At 37.3% G+C, this 14,081-nt stretch overlaps 6 protein-coding genes across 6 annotated transcripts; 4 read left to right on the top strand and 2 right to left on the bottom strand.

The window, feature by feature from the left end:
• The first annotated feature begins 35 nt into the window (after positions 1–35).
• Positions 36–1,583, top strand: LOC124181535 (triosephosphate isomerase). Its single transcript, XM_046568188.1, has 3 exons — positions 36–266; positions 570–823; positions 974–1,583. Exons 1-3 carry the CDS (start codon positions 158–160, stop codon positions 1,352–1,354), a joined length of 744 nt encoding a protein of 247 aa, XP_046424144.1. The 5' UTR covers positions 36–157; the 3' UTR covers positions 1,355–1,583.
• On the bottom strand, positions 1,306–2,528 carry LOC124181536 (39S ribosomal protein L20, mitochondrial). Its single transcript, XM_046568189.1, has 3 exons — positions 2,279–2,528; positions 2,077–2,187; positions 1,306–1,889 (listed from the first exon to the last, which is right to left on the bottom strand). Exons 1-3 carry the CDS (start codon positions 2,363–2,365, stop codon positions 1,641–1,643), a joined length of 447 nt encoding a protein of 148 aa, XP_046424145.1. The 5' UTR covers positions 2,366–2,528; the 3' UTR covers positions 1,306–1,640.
• LOC124181534 (something about silencing protein 10) lies at positions 2,516–5,032 on the top strand. The gene is made up of 4 exons (XM_046568186.1): positions 2,516–2,651; positions 2,894–3,471; positions 3,615–4,264; positions 4,341–5,032. The coding sequence occupies exons 1-4, from the start codon at positions 2,635–2,637 to the stop codon at positions 4,428–4,430; spliced, it is 1,335 nt and encodes a 444-aa protein (XP_046424142.1). The 5' UTR covers positions 2,516–2,634; the 3' UTR covers positions 4,431–5,032.
• LOC124181538 (10 kDa heat shock protein, mitochondrial) lies at positions 4,629–6,214 on the bottom strand. The gene is made up of 3 exons (XM_046568191.1): positions 6,054–6,214; positions 5,634–5,801; positions 4,629–5,020 (listed from the first exon to the last, which is right to left on the bottom strand). The coding sequence occupies exons 1-3, from the start codon at positions 6,054–6,056 to the stop codon at positions 4,877–4,879; spliced, it is 315 nt and encodes a 104-aa protein (XP_046424147.1). The 5' UTR covers positions 6,057–6,214; the 3' UTR covers positions 4,629–4,876.
• A 593-nt stretch (positions 6,215–6,807) lies between these two features.
• LOC124181533 (heat shock protein 60A-like) lies at positions 6,808–10,567 on the top strand. Its single transcript, XM_046568185.1, has 5 exons — positions 6,808–6,959; positions 7,539–7,956; positions 8,132–8,718; positions 8,842–9,145; positions 9,391–10,567. The coding sequence occupies exons 2-5, from the start codon at positions 7,539–7,541 to the stop codon at positions 9,798–9,800; spliced, it is 1,719 nt and encodes a 572-aa protein (XP_046424141.1). The 5' UTR covers positions 6,808–6,959; the 3' UTR covers positions 9,801–10,567.
• A 297-nt stretch (positions 10,568–10,864) lies between these two features.
• On the top strand, positions 10,865–12,829 carry LOC124179938 (dephospho-CoA kinase). The gene is made up of 3 exons (XM_046564819.1): positions 10,865–11,281; positions 11,554–11,845; positions 11,924–12,829. Exons 1-3 carry the CDS (start codon positions 11,170–11,172, stop codon positions 12,228–12,230), a joined length of 711 nt encoding a protein of 236 aa, XP_046420775.1. The 5' UTR covers positions 10,865–11,169; the 3' UTR covers positions 12,231–12,829.
• The last annotated feature ends 1,252 nt before the right edge of the window (positions 12,830–14,081 follow it).

Consider the following 14,081-nt stretch of genomic DNA (forward strand, 5'->3'; position numbering starts at 1 on the left):
GGATGTCAAGTGGAGGGGACGACTGAGCCCAGGGCGGATTTCACCTTGTCGCTTATTGTGAAGGTCACGCTAGCAAGTATTTGGTTAAGTTCTCGCAGAGAGCAGAACAATTCGCAAGTATTTATCAGAGAATTGTCAGCAAGGCAGTCTGAGAATCATGGGTCGTAAATTTTTCGTTGGTGGTAACTGGAAGATGAATGGAGTGAAAAAGGAAATAGACGAAATCGTCGCATTTCTAAAGACCGGCCCCCTCGACCCGAATGTCGGTACGTGCAAGTTGCAATGTTACGTTTATTTCAAATAACCTACTGTGTATGTATTAACATTGCGTTTCTCCAAACAAATACAAACTAAATCTGTAGGCAAAAGTGTCGTCTCTGTTGCTGATGAAACAAAAATTGTACGTTAATACTTTTTTATATTTCTCTTTTAGCACTTTCAAATTTTATTCAATATTTATTCGGAACTTTTATCTACGATTTACTCTTGTTGGGACATGCCGATAAATCACTGTATTCTATCTAAGAGTCAAAATATCTTGTCACTAATTGCGTTATTAACTTTTTCAGAGGTCGTTGTTGGTGTACCTGCCATTTACCTGAATTATGCCAAGAGTATATTACCTGCCAACGTACAAGTCAGTGCACAGAACAGTTACAAGGTAGCTAAAGGTGCTTTTACTGGAGAAATTAGCCCTGCGATGCTTGTGGACAATGAGATCCCTTGGGTAATCCTAGGACACTCTGAACGTCGAAACGTGTTTGGCGAGTCAGATGAACTCATTTCTGAAAAGATTGCTCATGCCCTTGAAGCTGGTGTAAAGGTAAATCCTTTGGATTAAGTCTCAGTTCTCAATTTTTACATTGGATTGCTTTTTTTTTTTTTAATAAGAATATTTATACAATAGGTGTGTTGTAACTCGATATGACTTTTGACAGTATTGTATATATCTTGTTTATTTTTCACCCTAAAGGTGATTGCCTGTATCGGAGAGAAACTGGACGAACGTGAAGCTGGAAAGACTGAAGAAGTTGTGTTCAGGCAGACTAAGGCGATTGCGGATAAAATTAAATCCTGGGACAATGTTGTACTCGCTTACGAACCAGTATGGGCCATCGGTACAGGAAAAACAGCAACGCCTCAACAAGCTCAGGAGGTGCATGACAAACTTAGGCAATGGTTATCAACGACTGTTAATCCTGCTGTCTCTGAATCTCTGAGGATTATTTACGGTGGTTCTGTGACAGCAGGAAACGCCAAAGAGCTAGCTAAGGAAAAAGATATCGATGGCTTTTTGGTCGGCGGTGCTTCTCTGAAGCCAGATTTCGTACAAATAGTTAACGCTAAGCAATAGACCTAAGTTGATAAGTTTATTGTGTTGGTTGTTACTACTATTAATAAATGTGATTATTGTTACTCTATGAACGAATGTGTAATACATATATAGAAATTTACTCAGCGTTGGAGTAAATGGGTACAACAACAATAATAATAATTCAGTCATAAACATCTGGTTCAATTACTAAATATATTTATCATTTTGTTTATTGTATTAGTGAATATTATAAATTACATTACATCAGCTTCTCATCAATACTATATTATTCTCTATGGCTTAAGTTCACTTCATACTCTGAAGTTCACTTAAGCATTCCTCTTGTTATTACACCAGGTGGTGTTTTTACATACATCACATCATTAAGACCATCCTGCTTTCCTCTGGCAATTGCTAATTGAGTCAGTGACTTAAAACTTCTGGGTTCCCATATTGCCAGATCAACCAGAGTCTTTCTATCGATCAGAATGTTGTTTCGCATCAACGACTCTTTAAATGTCCGGAGATTTATATCATGCTCGGCACATGCAGCTGTGAGCCTTGTGTTCCAGAGCTGGAAAATTAATAGATCACAACATTGATAATATTGGTAAGATACATTTCGAAATTTTGCATGAAATATATGAACATTTGCTTGTATAGATTCCTGTTACAGTCGCCGACATATTCTTAATATGTGTCAAGGTGTCAGGTAGAATTTTATGTCTTCTACAAATGCTTAGGTTCTATCGAGTACTTACATTCAACATATCGGCTTTCTTGAGTTTCCTACTCATAGTAGCATAACGCAAAGCACGATGTACATATCTTATAGCGATACTGTAGCAGTTTCTCTTACGGCCAACGAAGTGCTGCGGAATAACGTTGTCATTATAATATTCTTAACAAAATTCTTGGTGAATTGAGATCATTACTAGAGTTAACCTATACGGTAATACTCACTGCGGCGAGTTTGAAAATTTTCCTTTTACGCCAGAACTCATCTGGACCTCTCGACCGCGCGAATAACGTCAATGATTGAAAAACCATCTCTATACCGATTCACTACTCTTTTCTATATTAAATATTATTCATTCACAGCACCGGTGATCGATGACACGATTCTGGGTTAGTTTTAAGTATGAAGCCTTAACTTTTTAGGTTAGATTGATGTATAGTTCGGAAGGTCTAAGGTTCGGAAATAGGTGCGATACCTGATGGAACATTTTGAGGTTAGATTTTTAATGTCAACGGCGTGGCGACGCACGCGGTCGACGAACTGTGATTTACCACAAGTAAAATAAAAACTCGGCTTTAACATGAGTCGCAAAATAAAGTGAGAAGTTTAAATTTATTATCCAACGAAAACACATTCAGTAGCGGATTGCTTTTAACATCGTTTATCAAGAGTTGTTGATTATTGCTATTTTAAGTTAATCTCTCGAAAATGATTTTGCTTTTGTATTGAATTGTTATATAATTTGGATATAAAATAATTAAACAATTTCGTTACTAGCACGTTTGATACGCACAGGTCTTCAAGATATAAAATTCCTTTCATTCTGAAATTCTTTTCAGATTTCGAGATGCTGATGAAAACTTGTATGGCTTCGAAACTGGCGACGTATCAGATTCAGAGGAGGAGTATTCCAAGGAAGACAAACGACTGTTGGAGAAAGTTCGGAAAAAAAGAACAGTAGACAATTATGACAGTGAAGATGAAGTCTATGGACTTCATGCTGACGAGGATGTGGACAACGATGATGATGACGATGGATCAGATTCTATGAAATCCGACATCGAAGGTTTGCAGGAGGATGACGATTTGCCTAACGAAAAAGCTTGGGGAAATAAAAAGAGCAGGTTCCATTCTACTGATTATGTCGACCAGGATTACGCTTCGACTAATCAGCAGGATTTGGAGGCTGCAGAACTTGAAGAACAGGAAGCAAGAAATATTCAAAAAAGATTGGCAGAACAGCTGGATGATGCTGATTTTGGATTGGACCTACTTGAGACTAAACAAGATCAGGAAGAGAATGAAGATTGTCAACAGACAGTGAAAACCGATTTAAGCAAACTCACTAAAAGGGAAAAGCAGGCGTTGTTTATGAAAGAGAGTCCTGAATTTACTGGGCTTGTAACGGACTTGAAAGGTAATGCATTTAGTGATTATTACCTTCTTACTGTATCGACTGATGAGTTTCAATTGTCTATTATGAAACAACCTAGAGTTTTTAATATTCTACATATATATATATTTGCAACACGTAATGAATGCCCAATTTATTTATTTCAGAATGCCTGACCGAAGCACGAGATATTCTAGAACCATTTTTAAAGTTAATTAAAAATGGTAAATTCTCGGAGTCTGCCGGCTTAACATTTGTCAGGACCAAGTACCATGTCATTCTGAACTACTGCACCAACATAATATATTATCTGATGCTGAAAGCAGATAGAGTACCTGTTAATTCGCATCCAGTTATCAAAAGGTTAGCACAGTACCGCCAGCTCCTTAATCAGTTAAAATCTGGACAAGGAGAATTGTTAGAAGAAGCTGTAGAAATATTGAAAGCTGCTGAAAACAACCAATCGCTTTACAATCTGGACAATGTTGAATTTGATAAAAAGAGCCGAAAGAGGCCATCCGCTGTTTTACCTGATGAGCAGATAAAAACTGGCAAGAGAAACTTTGTTGAAACTGTTCAGGATGAAAAACCAATTGAACAGACAGAGGATGAAAATTTTGAGGTGAATGAAAACGCTGACGAGACTGAGAACCAGGGTACTGAAGTTATGTTTGAAGATGTTGATGGCAAGCGAGCCATTACTCGCCAAATTGCAAAGAATAAGGGACTGACCCCGCACCGTCGGAAGGATCTACGCAACCCAAGAGTTAAACTCAGGAACAAGTATCGCAAGGCTAAAATTCGAAGAAAGGGAGCGGTGCGTATTTGTAGTTTTATCTATATTTCTTAGCACTTAAGCTGTATTACTCAATAATTGAAATTGTTTGTTTCAGGTGAGAGAAGTCAGAAAGGAGGAGACACGCTATAGTGGAGAGACCTTTGGAATCAATGCTCGCGTTAAGAAGAGCATTAAGTTGAAGTGAAAGTAAAAATTAACAATCATTCAAAGAAAACATGTACAAAATAAATTCTAACTCGAGTTTTGGATGTAATATCACATTTGAGACATGCGCAAAAATATTTCTCATAGCACATGTATGAAATATACCGAAATTAATTAATTGGTGGTATACAGGTCTTGATTGGAAATATTTAATGAAGACGAAAAGTGCGATAAAAAATAATTGTTAAACAAATATTTTTATTCGTTACGCAACGTTGTGTATGAAATAATGACACCTACGCACTAGCAGACTTACAGAGAAATAAACATAACCTTCAATTAATTCTAATTAACAATTATTAGTTGCATTCTATAAACACGGATGATGGCTGTGTTCGTATTTGGTATGTCACAATGAGATTATGGACATTCTACCACAAATATTCAGTTTCTGGCATTCATCGAATGTTGGAATTTACAACAGCATTAAGATTCCAATTTAGCAAGGATATCAGATTCACGGAATAGGTGGAACTCCTTATTCTCTTCAAGCTCAACTTTCGTTCCACCATATTCTGGTAGCAGCACAACATCTCCGACTTTGACACTCAAAGGCATGTGTTCTCCCTTCTGTAATCAGAACAAAACATGGTTTCGATCAAATCAATTAGATATAATTTTTTTTATTAATACATTATTATTTCTATACTATTATTATAGAGCCGGCATATTGGACCTTGTAGTACTGTGTAAGCATTAGAATCACAGTTAAAATCAAGGACTTCAAATGAATTGAATTTCAAACGTATGCTGTCCAAATAGCAAGAATTATATTGTTCAAGTTACTACTTCATATCACTTCCGGGACATATTTCCACCAAATACTCAAATATGATTAAACATAATTGTTGCAAAAAATTTATTAGAAAAAATGATTGAGTAAGATAAACCAATTTTCGTTTCAATGTGGTATATATGAATGTTCAGCTGATTTCCAATCAAATAAAACATGCCACCAACTAATATCAAATAAAATTTAATTATACTATTTATATTTGATGATAGTTATTTCAAAATTAAAATGTGGAAGAACAAAGTGACCATTTACATAGAAGCATGACTCCACTGAGCCTAGCAGGAGCGGTTAGAATAGAGTTGAATGGTCGCAAAGACTTTCAATCTATCTTGTATTTGAAGTCACTCTAGTGTTTGAATGGAAGCAGCGACTACGAATGAAACTTACATTGTTCCTAGATCCAGGACCTATTGCAACAACAGTGCCTTTGAGTACTTTGGCTTGAGCTTTTTCTGGGATAACAATGCCACCCTTTGTTTTAGTCACAGCTTCGGCCCTCTGTATCAATACTCGATCAAAAAGTGGGATCAACCTCTTAGCTGCAGCGGCGACGGCCTGTGAAATAGGTTAAAAATATTTGAGATGATGAACATCATGCTACCCGCGAGAATACACGGGATTTCTCATCAACTTGTGAGTGTGCTTTAAACGGCAACAAGAAATTAATACTTTAGGGAAATATTTTAATATGCATGTCAGTCACATGGGTATTCAGCTGTAATTTATTTGCTCTTTAAATGATGGATTTATATCCTTCCCGTAGAATTATGCGGTACCACGATTGAGTCGGTCCAGAGAGATACGTACCATTTTGAGGAATTATCTTAACTGGCGCGTGTGACGAGTTGATCGGGGAGCTTGAACCTTAGCCGGCAAACGCACACGTTGTGTAACCTATTTGTCGAGAGTCGGAATGGGCCTCCTGTGGTTGAATTTTCTCGAAGCTTCGTTGTTCCGCCCGCCCCACCAAAACAAATTCAGCGATCAATTTTTCCCCTCCGAAATGATAAACGCGCTTTACGTAACGCGAGGTTCCCGAGATTCGGTTGCCGATGACGGATTTTCATTGTTGCGTTCGCGTCGCTGCATTGTTGGGAGAGGCGCCACCATGCGGCGAGAATGGGAAGTCGATTGTTATATCGATCGTCTGCTTGGGAGATTCTAGAAATAATCAACAAATGATAAAATCAATTTGTAAATAATTTATTGGTCAATAGTATTTCCGATTACAGGAATATCATCCAACGTTTTACCGTCATCAATTTTTTATTCAAGACAACATTGCCAACTTCATTGATGCATGATTTTAGATCTCTAGTTTATTGCGTCATCTATAATCTCGTAACTTCTAGAAAACACATGGACCGGCGATTAACTTTGACGGATAAAATCCGTATGTAAAGGAAATTAAGGTATCTAATGATCGTTCCGGTTTCTAAAATAATTAAAACATCTTGTGAAGAATAGTATTTTACCAATCATATTAAATGAACTGTGAGTTTTTACGAATTTAACGAAAGATCGTTGGCCGAGAGGGGAAGTAAGCAGCGAGTTGGTGGGGATAGCAGGCCATGTGATATCGCAGACCTCCTAGCTGTTCTCATTCCATTCAGGGAGCAACGCGCGGTTCTTTGCGGCGACAACGATTCTCGATTTATATTCACATTTTTCTTCCTTTCGCATCTAACGTTTTCAATCGCAACACTTACGAAGGTAATCGAGTCTATTGTTATTTCACAATTCTATTATATTCCTTAATTATTCCACTGCCAATCCTAAGATCGTACGGCTTGTCTAACTTGATAAAAGATTGCTATGCACGCGGCATTCGGCAAATTATCAGATTAACTAACAAATTTTACCATTAAATACTTTTTCGATACAAAATCCAATGCGGTTTAAATCATTTTCGTATATAATTTTTAATATTTTTCTTTTTTCATCACTGTACACACCCTGTTATTCTGGTAAAATTTTTACATAACCAAGTTCGGCGTTTCTTCTCTTCAGACATGGTCTAACCGCGCTTCAACGTTTCTCATATCATAATCTAACCTGTTTCATTGCTTTAGTTTTATGTCATCATTTAATCATTTATATCACAACTTTTAATCCCTTCATTTGTATTTTAAACAGCAATAGATTGATTCGAACATTAGATACTTGCCCTGAATTAATTATATTTAAGTGTATCATGCATTGGATTTTTATTTTACACCTAATTCTGCCATACAGCTAAGAAGGAAAAACACCTACAACTGAAGAATTATTCATTTCAATTCAATTTCACAGATGTACAGACTACCGAATATGTTACGAGGCGTAGCCCTGCGCCAGCTGAATTTCCACTCTAGATCTTATGCCAAAGATGTTCGTTTCGGGCCCGAAGTTCGAGCTTTGATGCTGCAGGGGGTGGATATACTAGCTGACGCGGTAGCTGTAACAATGGGCCCTAAAGGTCGTAATGTTATTTTGGAACAGAGTTGGGGAAGCCCTAAAATCACCAAGGATGGAGTAACAGTAGCCAAAGGAATAGAGCTCAAAGACAAGTTTCAAAACATTGGAGCAAAGCTAGTACAAGACGTTGCCAACAATACTAATGAAGAGGCTGGGGATGGTACGACAACCGCAACTGTTTTGGCCAGAGCAATCGCCAAAGAAGGTTTTGAGAAAATCAGCAAAGGTGCTAACCCTGTTGAAATTAGACGAGGTATGTATTTAGTCACCCTTTTGTGACGCTTTGAAATAGATAATAAATATGAAATAAGTTGACCTTTGCACTTTGGGTCATATACCATGCAATATCTGTTGCAATACTAAAGAATATGATGGCAGCATCGGAGCTAATGATTTACATAAATTTAATGCATACGGTGCACTTTCAGGCGTTATGCTGGCAGTAGAGCAGGTAAAAGAGGAGCTGAAGAAATTGAGCAAGCCTGTTACAACACCGGAAGAGATAGCACAGGTAGCTACTATTTCTGCCAACGGAGACACAGCAATAGGCAATCTTATTTCTGATGCTATGAAGAGAGTCGGAAAGGAGGGTGTAATTACTGTGAAGGATGGAAAAACCCTTACCGATGAGCTGGAGGTCATTGAGGGAATGAAGTTCGACCGTGGATACATCTCTCCATATTTCATAAACTCGAGCAAAGGTGCTAAAGTAGAGTTCCAGGATGCGTTGGTGATATTTAGTGAAAAGAAGATCTCATCTGTTCAGAGCATAATTCCTGCTTTGGAACTAGCTAACTCGCAGCGCAAACCTCTAGTTATTATTGCTGAAGACATCGACGGAGAGGCTCTGTCCACACTGGTCGTCAACCGTCTGAAAATTGGCCTCCAAGTCGCTGCTGTGAAGGCACCTGGATTTGGCGATAATCGTAAGGCAACACTCCAAGACATGGCCATATCTACTGGTGGTATTGTTTTCGGAGACGACGCTAATCTCATCAAATTAGAAGATGTTCAGGTAATTGAAAATTTCGTTTCAAAGCTACGGTTTGTCACTGTACACTATAGGTACAGAATTGCACAGAATCTACTGGTTGATTACAACCAATAATTTCTATTTTTATCTTTATAATGTTTCCAGATGAATGACCTCGGTCAGGTTGGCGAGATTGTCATTACTAAGGATGATACTCTAATTCTGAAAGGTAAAGGTAAAAAAGAAGACATTGATAGGAGAGCAGAACAAATTCGCGACCAGATTGCCAATACCACTTCTGATTACGAGAAAGAGAAGCTCCAAGAACGTTTGGCCAGACTTGCCTCAGGTGTAGCAGTTTTGAGGGTTGGTGGTAGCAGCGAAGTAGAAGTCAATGAAAAGAAAGATCGTGTTCACGATGCACTTAATGCTACTAGGGCTGCCGTTGAAGAGGGTATTGTTCCTGGAGGTTAGTAATCAGTTTCTCTAAACAAAAAGTCCAAGGTGTTATTGGCGCGTTGTTTTTTTCACTTTGTTTCAAGATTTTGTCATTTAATCTAATTGAGATATATTCCCTAAAGTGTCGATGACGATTATAATTCATAACTACATTTTTCAGTTATATAGTGGAACTATGCTGCTTTGAAATTATTCAGCCATTATACATCATATCCAATTACTCTATAAACTATATCACTTTACAATTACTTTTAGGTGGAACTGCCCTTCTCCGTTGCGTGCCTGCCCTATTAAAGATGAAGGCGAACAATTCTGACCAGGAGACTGGTATTAAAATTGTTGCACATTCGCTGCGTATGCCATGTCTTCAGATAGCACAAAATGCAGGTGTCGACGGGAGTGTGGTTGTCGCCAAAGTGAGCGAGGGCACATTGGGTTATGACGCATTGAATAACGAATACGTAGATATGATTCAAAAGGGTATAATTGATCCAACAAAAGTTGTACGTACCGCACTCACCGATGCAGCAGGAGTCGCGTCTCTTCTTACAACAGCAGAGGCTGTTGTTACGGAAATTCCTAAGGAAGATCCACCGATGCCTGGTGGAATGGGCGGAATGGGCGGAATGGGCGGAATGGGCGGAATGGGTGGAATGGGGATGTAATAAGTTTTCAAAGACTGAGCCAAATTCAAATTATTCGTTTTAATTATTCATTCGAGACTAGAGAATCACGGGGAATACCATATCCCAAGTTTCAACACAGTGAATCATTGGATATTACTACTTCAAGTGAAGGTTCACCCGCAGAAAAATGAAATTATTCAATCTAACCAGGTGTTAGATTAAAACAGAAAATGTCATAATCTGGAAACTGAATATTATATCTAGTATGATGAATGTTGGATACATTTCATGGGTCGTGGGAATAGTTGCCTGGGTTAAAGGCGCTGTCATAACAAAGCAAACAGTCTGCATATATATCTCGGATATAAGTTGATCATGAGACAGCACGAGTCTTCTTTACACCCACTAATTTGTCACATTTTTTGTTTTCTTTTATTTTATTTTATACTTTGCAAACAAATTTCATCTCCTATTATTTACTTTGGCAAAGGTCATCTAAAATCCCTAGCTAACGAACGGCGGCTAACTTTATCTTTTTAGTCGAAACATGTTTTTGGTTGATGATTTAAAGAGCGTGCGAGCGGACTGTGAGAGTACGTACTCGTGCACAATGCATTTTGCGAATCTTTCTCTCGTTAAACGTATGAAGGAGTTCGTTTAATTAGGATAATCTAATTGTAAAAATGTTATCACCTGCTAACTACTATGATAGGATAATGATACGAGTTCTATGTTACTTTTTTAAACATTAGTCTTTACTTTCCAGTTTGTAGTCCAATAAAAGTATGTTTAAATGAAACGTTAAACGTTTGTATCTAAGTACATTAATTTCACAACAAACCATGCTTGTACCCAACCTGTATAGAAAATTGCAAAAATCAGCTTTAACTTATTAAGAGAATTTTTTCAAAGGTATTTATGTACATACATACATTATTATAATCATCGAAAATAATGTGTTTTACAACCTCTACCAAAATAATATATCGAAATTAGCAGCGGTCCTCAGATCCAATCGGAAGTGACGTCGCAGTAACCATTCGACGTAAGCGAGCCATTCGGCTCATATGCTCCGGCAAGCCCAATCCCAAGCTCGCGTATTTTGACTCGTTACTCTTTAAAACGGGATTCGTCAAAAATCCTAACCAGATCAATGATAATATCCTGTGGAAAAACCAACTGCAACGCATTGCTTGCTGCTCTAATAAGAGGTCATTGCAATTTTGTGGAAATGGCGTCTGTAGTCATATGGTCGTACAACGCGAGACACCCGCATAAATGAATACATAACCAAAGTCGAGATTCCCCCACACCTCGAACCTCGTGTATTACAGTGTAATGCGCCAGTCAGCTGGTGGTTCTGTACAAGTTTAGAGTTCCTCGGCACAGTGAATTAGAATTATAAGAAATGTTTATAGTTGGTTTAACAGGAGGCATAGCCACAGGGAAAAGTACGGTGGCCGCTATATTCCGAGAATATAATATACCCGTCATTGATGCCGACCAAATTGCGAGAAAAGGTTAACTAAATGTATTTTAATATATGCACATACGTTTGCACTTCAACCTCGATTAAAATATATTTCATCTCTCAAAAATTTGCTTTACAAAAGCCCGTCGAATTTGTTTAAGAGTTTTCAAAATGTAAGTGTCACCCTACAGTCTTAAATTATTACATTTGACCATCTAGCTTTATGATCTGCATATTTAGGAGGTAGCAGAAAATTTAGGATTAGTTTTAGCAATGACATCGAATTCCTGGATGTAAACCATGATTTTTATGTGTCTCCAGTTGTCGAACCAGGGAGACGAGCATGGCACAAGATTCGAAAAGAATTCGGTCCTGAAGTATTCTATGAGTCTGGACAGCTTGATAGAACCAAATTGGGTGATTTGATATTCAACGATGTCGAATTAAGAAAGAAATTAAATGCCATAACACATCCAGATATCTACAGAGAAATGTGCTGGGAAGCTTTAAAATGTTTACTACGTGGTTATCCATTCATAGTGATGGATTTACCATTGCTATTTGAGACGGGTCACATGCTCAATTATCTGCACAAAATAATAGTAGTCACATGGTGGGTAAAAGTAGCTATAAAGATTATCCTGTTGATATTTCATATCTGCACTTACTCTTGTTTTTTTTTATACTCCAGCGAGGAAGATCTTCAGCTACAGCGTTTAATGGAACGGTCAGGCTTCACGGAAGCCAAAGCAAAGCTACGAATCGAGGCTCAAATGTCCTTAGATAAAAAGGCAGAGATGTCGAATTTCGTTATTGAGAATTCAGGCAGCGACAGGGATACCAGGGAACAAGTTATCAAAATAATAAATGTTTTAAAATGTTCCAAACACCACTGGAAACTCAGGTTTATTGCAGGAATTTGCTGTACCATGTTCTTGGCTGGTGCTTATTGGATCAAAACAAAATCAAATAAGCCATTACCTCTGGCTGTATTGTGATGAGCGTCCAGTAACTACGTTTGTTTTAATCCAAGCATACGAACTCTAATAAGTGTTAATAGGCGAATCTCGTAGTTGACAACACAAATATGCTCTACTATTAATTACAGTTGTCAAAAAGTCGCAATCAATAGTAAAATACCAATCCGCGTCTATGGTAAAAAAGTATATTTCAACTACTAGCACATCACACAATAAGTTTTCAGTATAAATGTTTACAATATATCACGGCACGTGCATCCATCTCATAATTATTGATATGTTTCCTGGTAAACTTTTTGGCTAGCATAATATGACCAAATCGACAGAGGTCGAATGGTCGGGATGTTTAAACAACGTGCTGCTTGTTTGTAAATACAATTTATTTATTGAAAATCAATTTGACTCGGTGAGAGGGAATATTGGTTGTATTGATACATTATTAATAGCTAATAGTTTCGTATGTGATTTAGTATTCCGTTGTATTTTATATAGATATTGGTTGCCAAAATATGTACATCGTATACATAACTAATAAGCCCATTCCAATATTCATCCACACTGTATGTATATTAATTATACAAGTATATCCAATGTAAATTCCTACGGTTAAAAGAAAACGTACTTGACGAACGGCTTTTTATCCATAGAATTTATTTCTTAATTAGCGTTACACTGTTAGGGAAGGCGCTGACTCCTAAATTTTATCACACGACAACTCAGCTTTATAGGTTTCTATAGAAAGCTACGATCCGTGACATTTTGTCTCATAACAAAAATCATCAGTGAGCGCCTACCTTTAAAATGAAATAATGAACAATTGGAAGGCCCAAATGGTTACAACTTAGCAGCATTGACTAATGTTCATTTTAATGTACATACTTGATTCGGAGTATGAATTTCATGAAAGAAAATGGTTGAGACAGGACTTCAACGTTCAGTCACTCGGCCCATTTTTATTTTTTTTTACGCATTTTGGCAGATTTCGAAAAATACTAGTATCACTTAATTTCTGACGTCGATTGCTCACGTATAATGATTTTAGTTTTTACATATCAGACAAGAAATACGCACTTTATCTTTCCTGCCCATTCCAAACTCAAGCGGCTAGGTCCTTCGATGGTCAGCCGTTGACTAAAGATATATTCTTCAGTTACCGGGACAGCTAATAACGCTGCCGTTCTGCGACAGTTGGATGATAAAAATTTTTGCTCGTACCTTCCAAACGTGTGTTAAAATACACTCGAAGTTTTAAAAAGCTTCGTTCTATCTCTCCCTATCAAAAAAAAAAAAATAAATAAAATCGCCAACAATCACCTTTTTAGGTCTTTAAATCAGGACACTGCGTTAAATACTGTCTCATATACGGAACATCCATTTCATCTCGATCAAAATTAGTGCATCCGTGATGTATGACAGTTACTCTGAATTTTTTCCATACGAACACTTTTCAAAAAACAATTCTGCTACTCTACCCAACGTAGATACTTCACTTGCGATTAGCTAAAACAGCGTTTCGATTCTATGCCTACGAAACTTCAAGATCGAGATAGCAAATGAAAAGTTATTGGAATAATTATGAATATTAATGTTATGGAATACAACGAGCGTGTGTCGAATAGAATCCCATTTTGCAATGAATAATTCTTCTATTTCCATATTATAGCCGTATTATTGTAGATGATCTAGTTTGTCCCTTGGAAAATTATAAAATTTGTAGTATGCATCACGTAATAATCGTAAGTGGATCATATATATCAATATCGTACATGGACCGCCTTTACATGTATACTTTTTGGCCTCTGCATCATTATTACATCTGAGCTATTATTATTTATGATCTATGTATACATTCTTCTCTCGGGTACTTGT

Source organism: Neodiprion fabricii, chromosome 4, assembly GCF_021155785.1.
Source record: "Neodiprion fabricii isolate iyNeoFabr1 chromosome 4, iyNeoFabr1.1, whole genome shotgun sequence".
Lineage (NCBI taxonomy): Eukaryota > Metazoa > Arthropoda > Insecta > Hymenoptera > Diprionidae > Neodiprion > Neodiprion fabricii.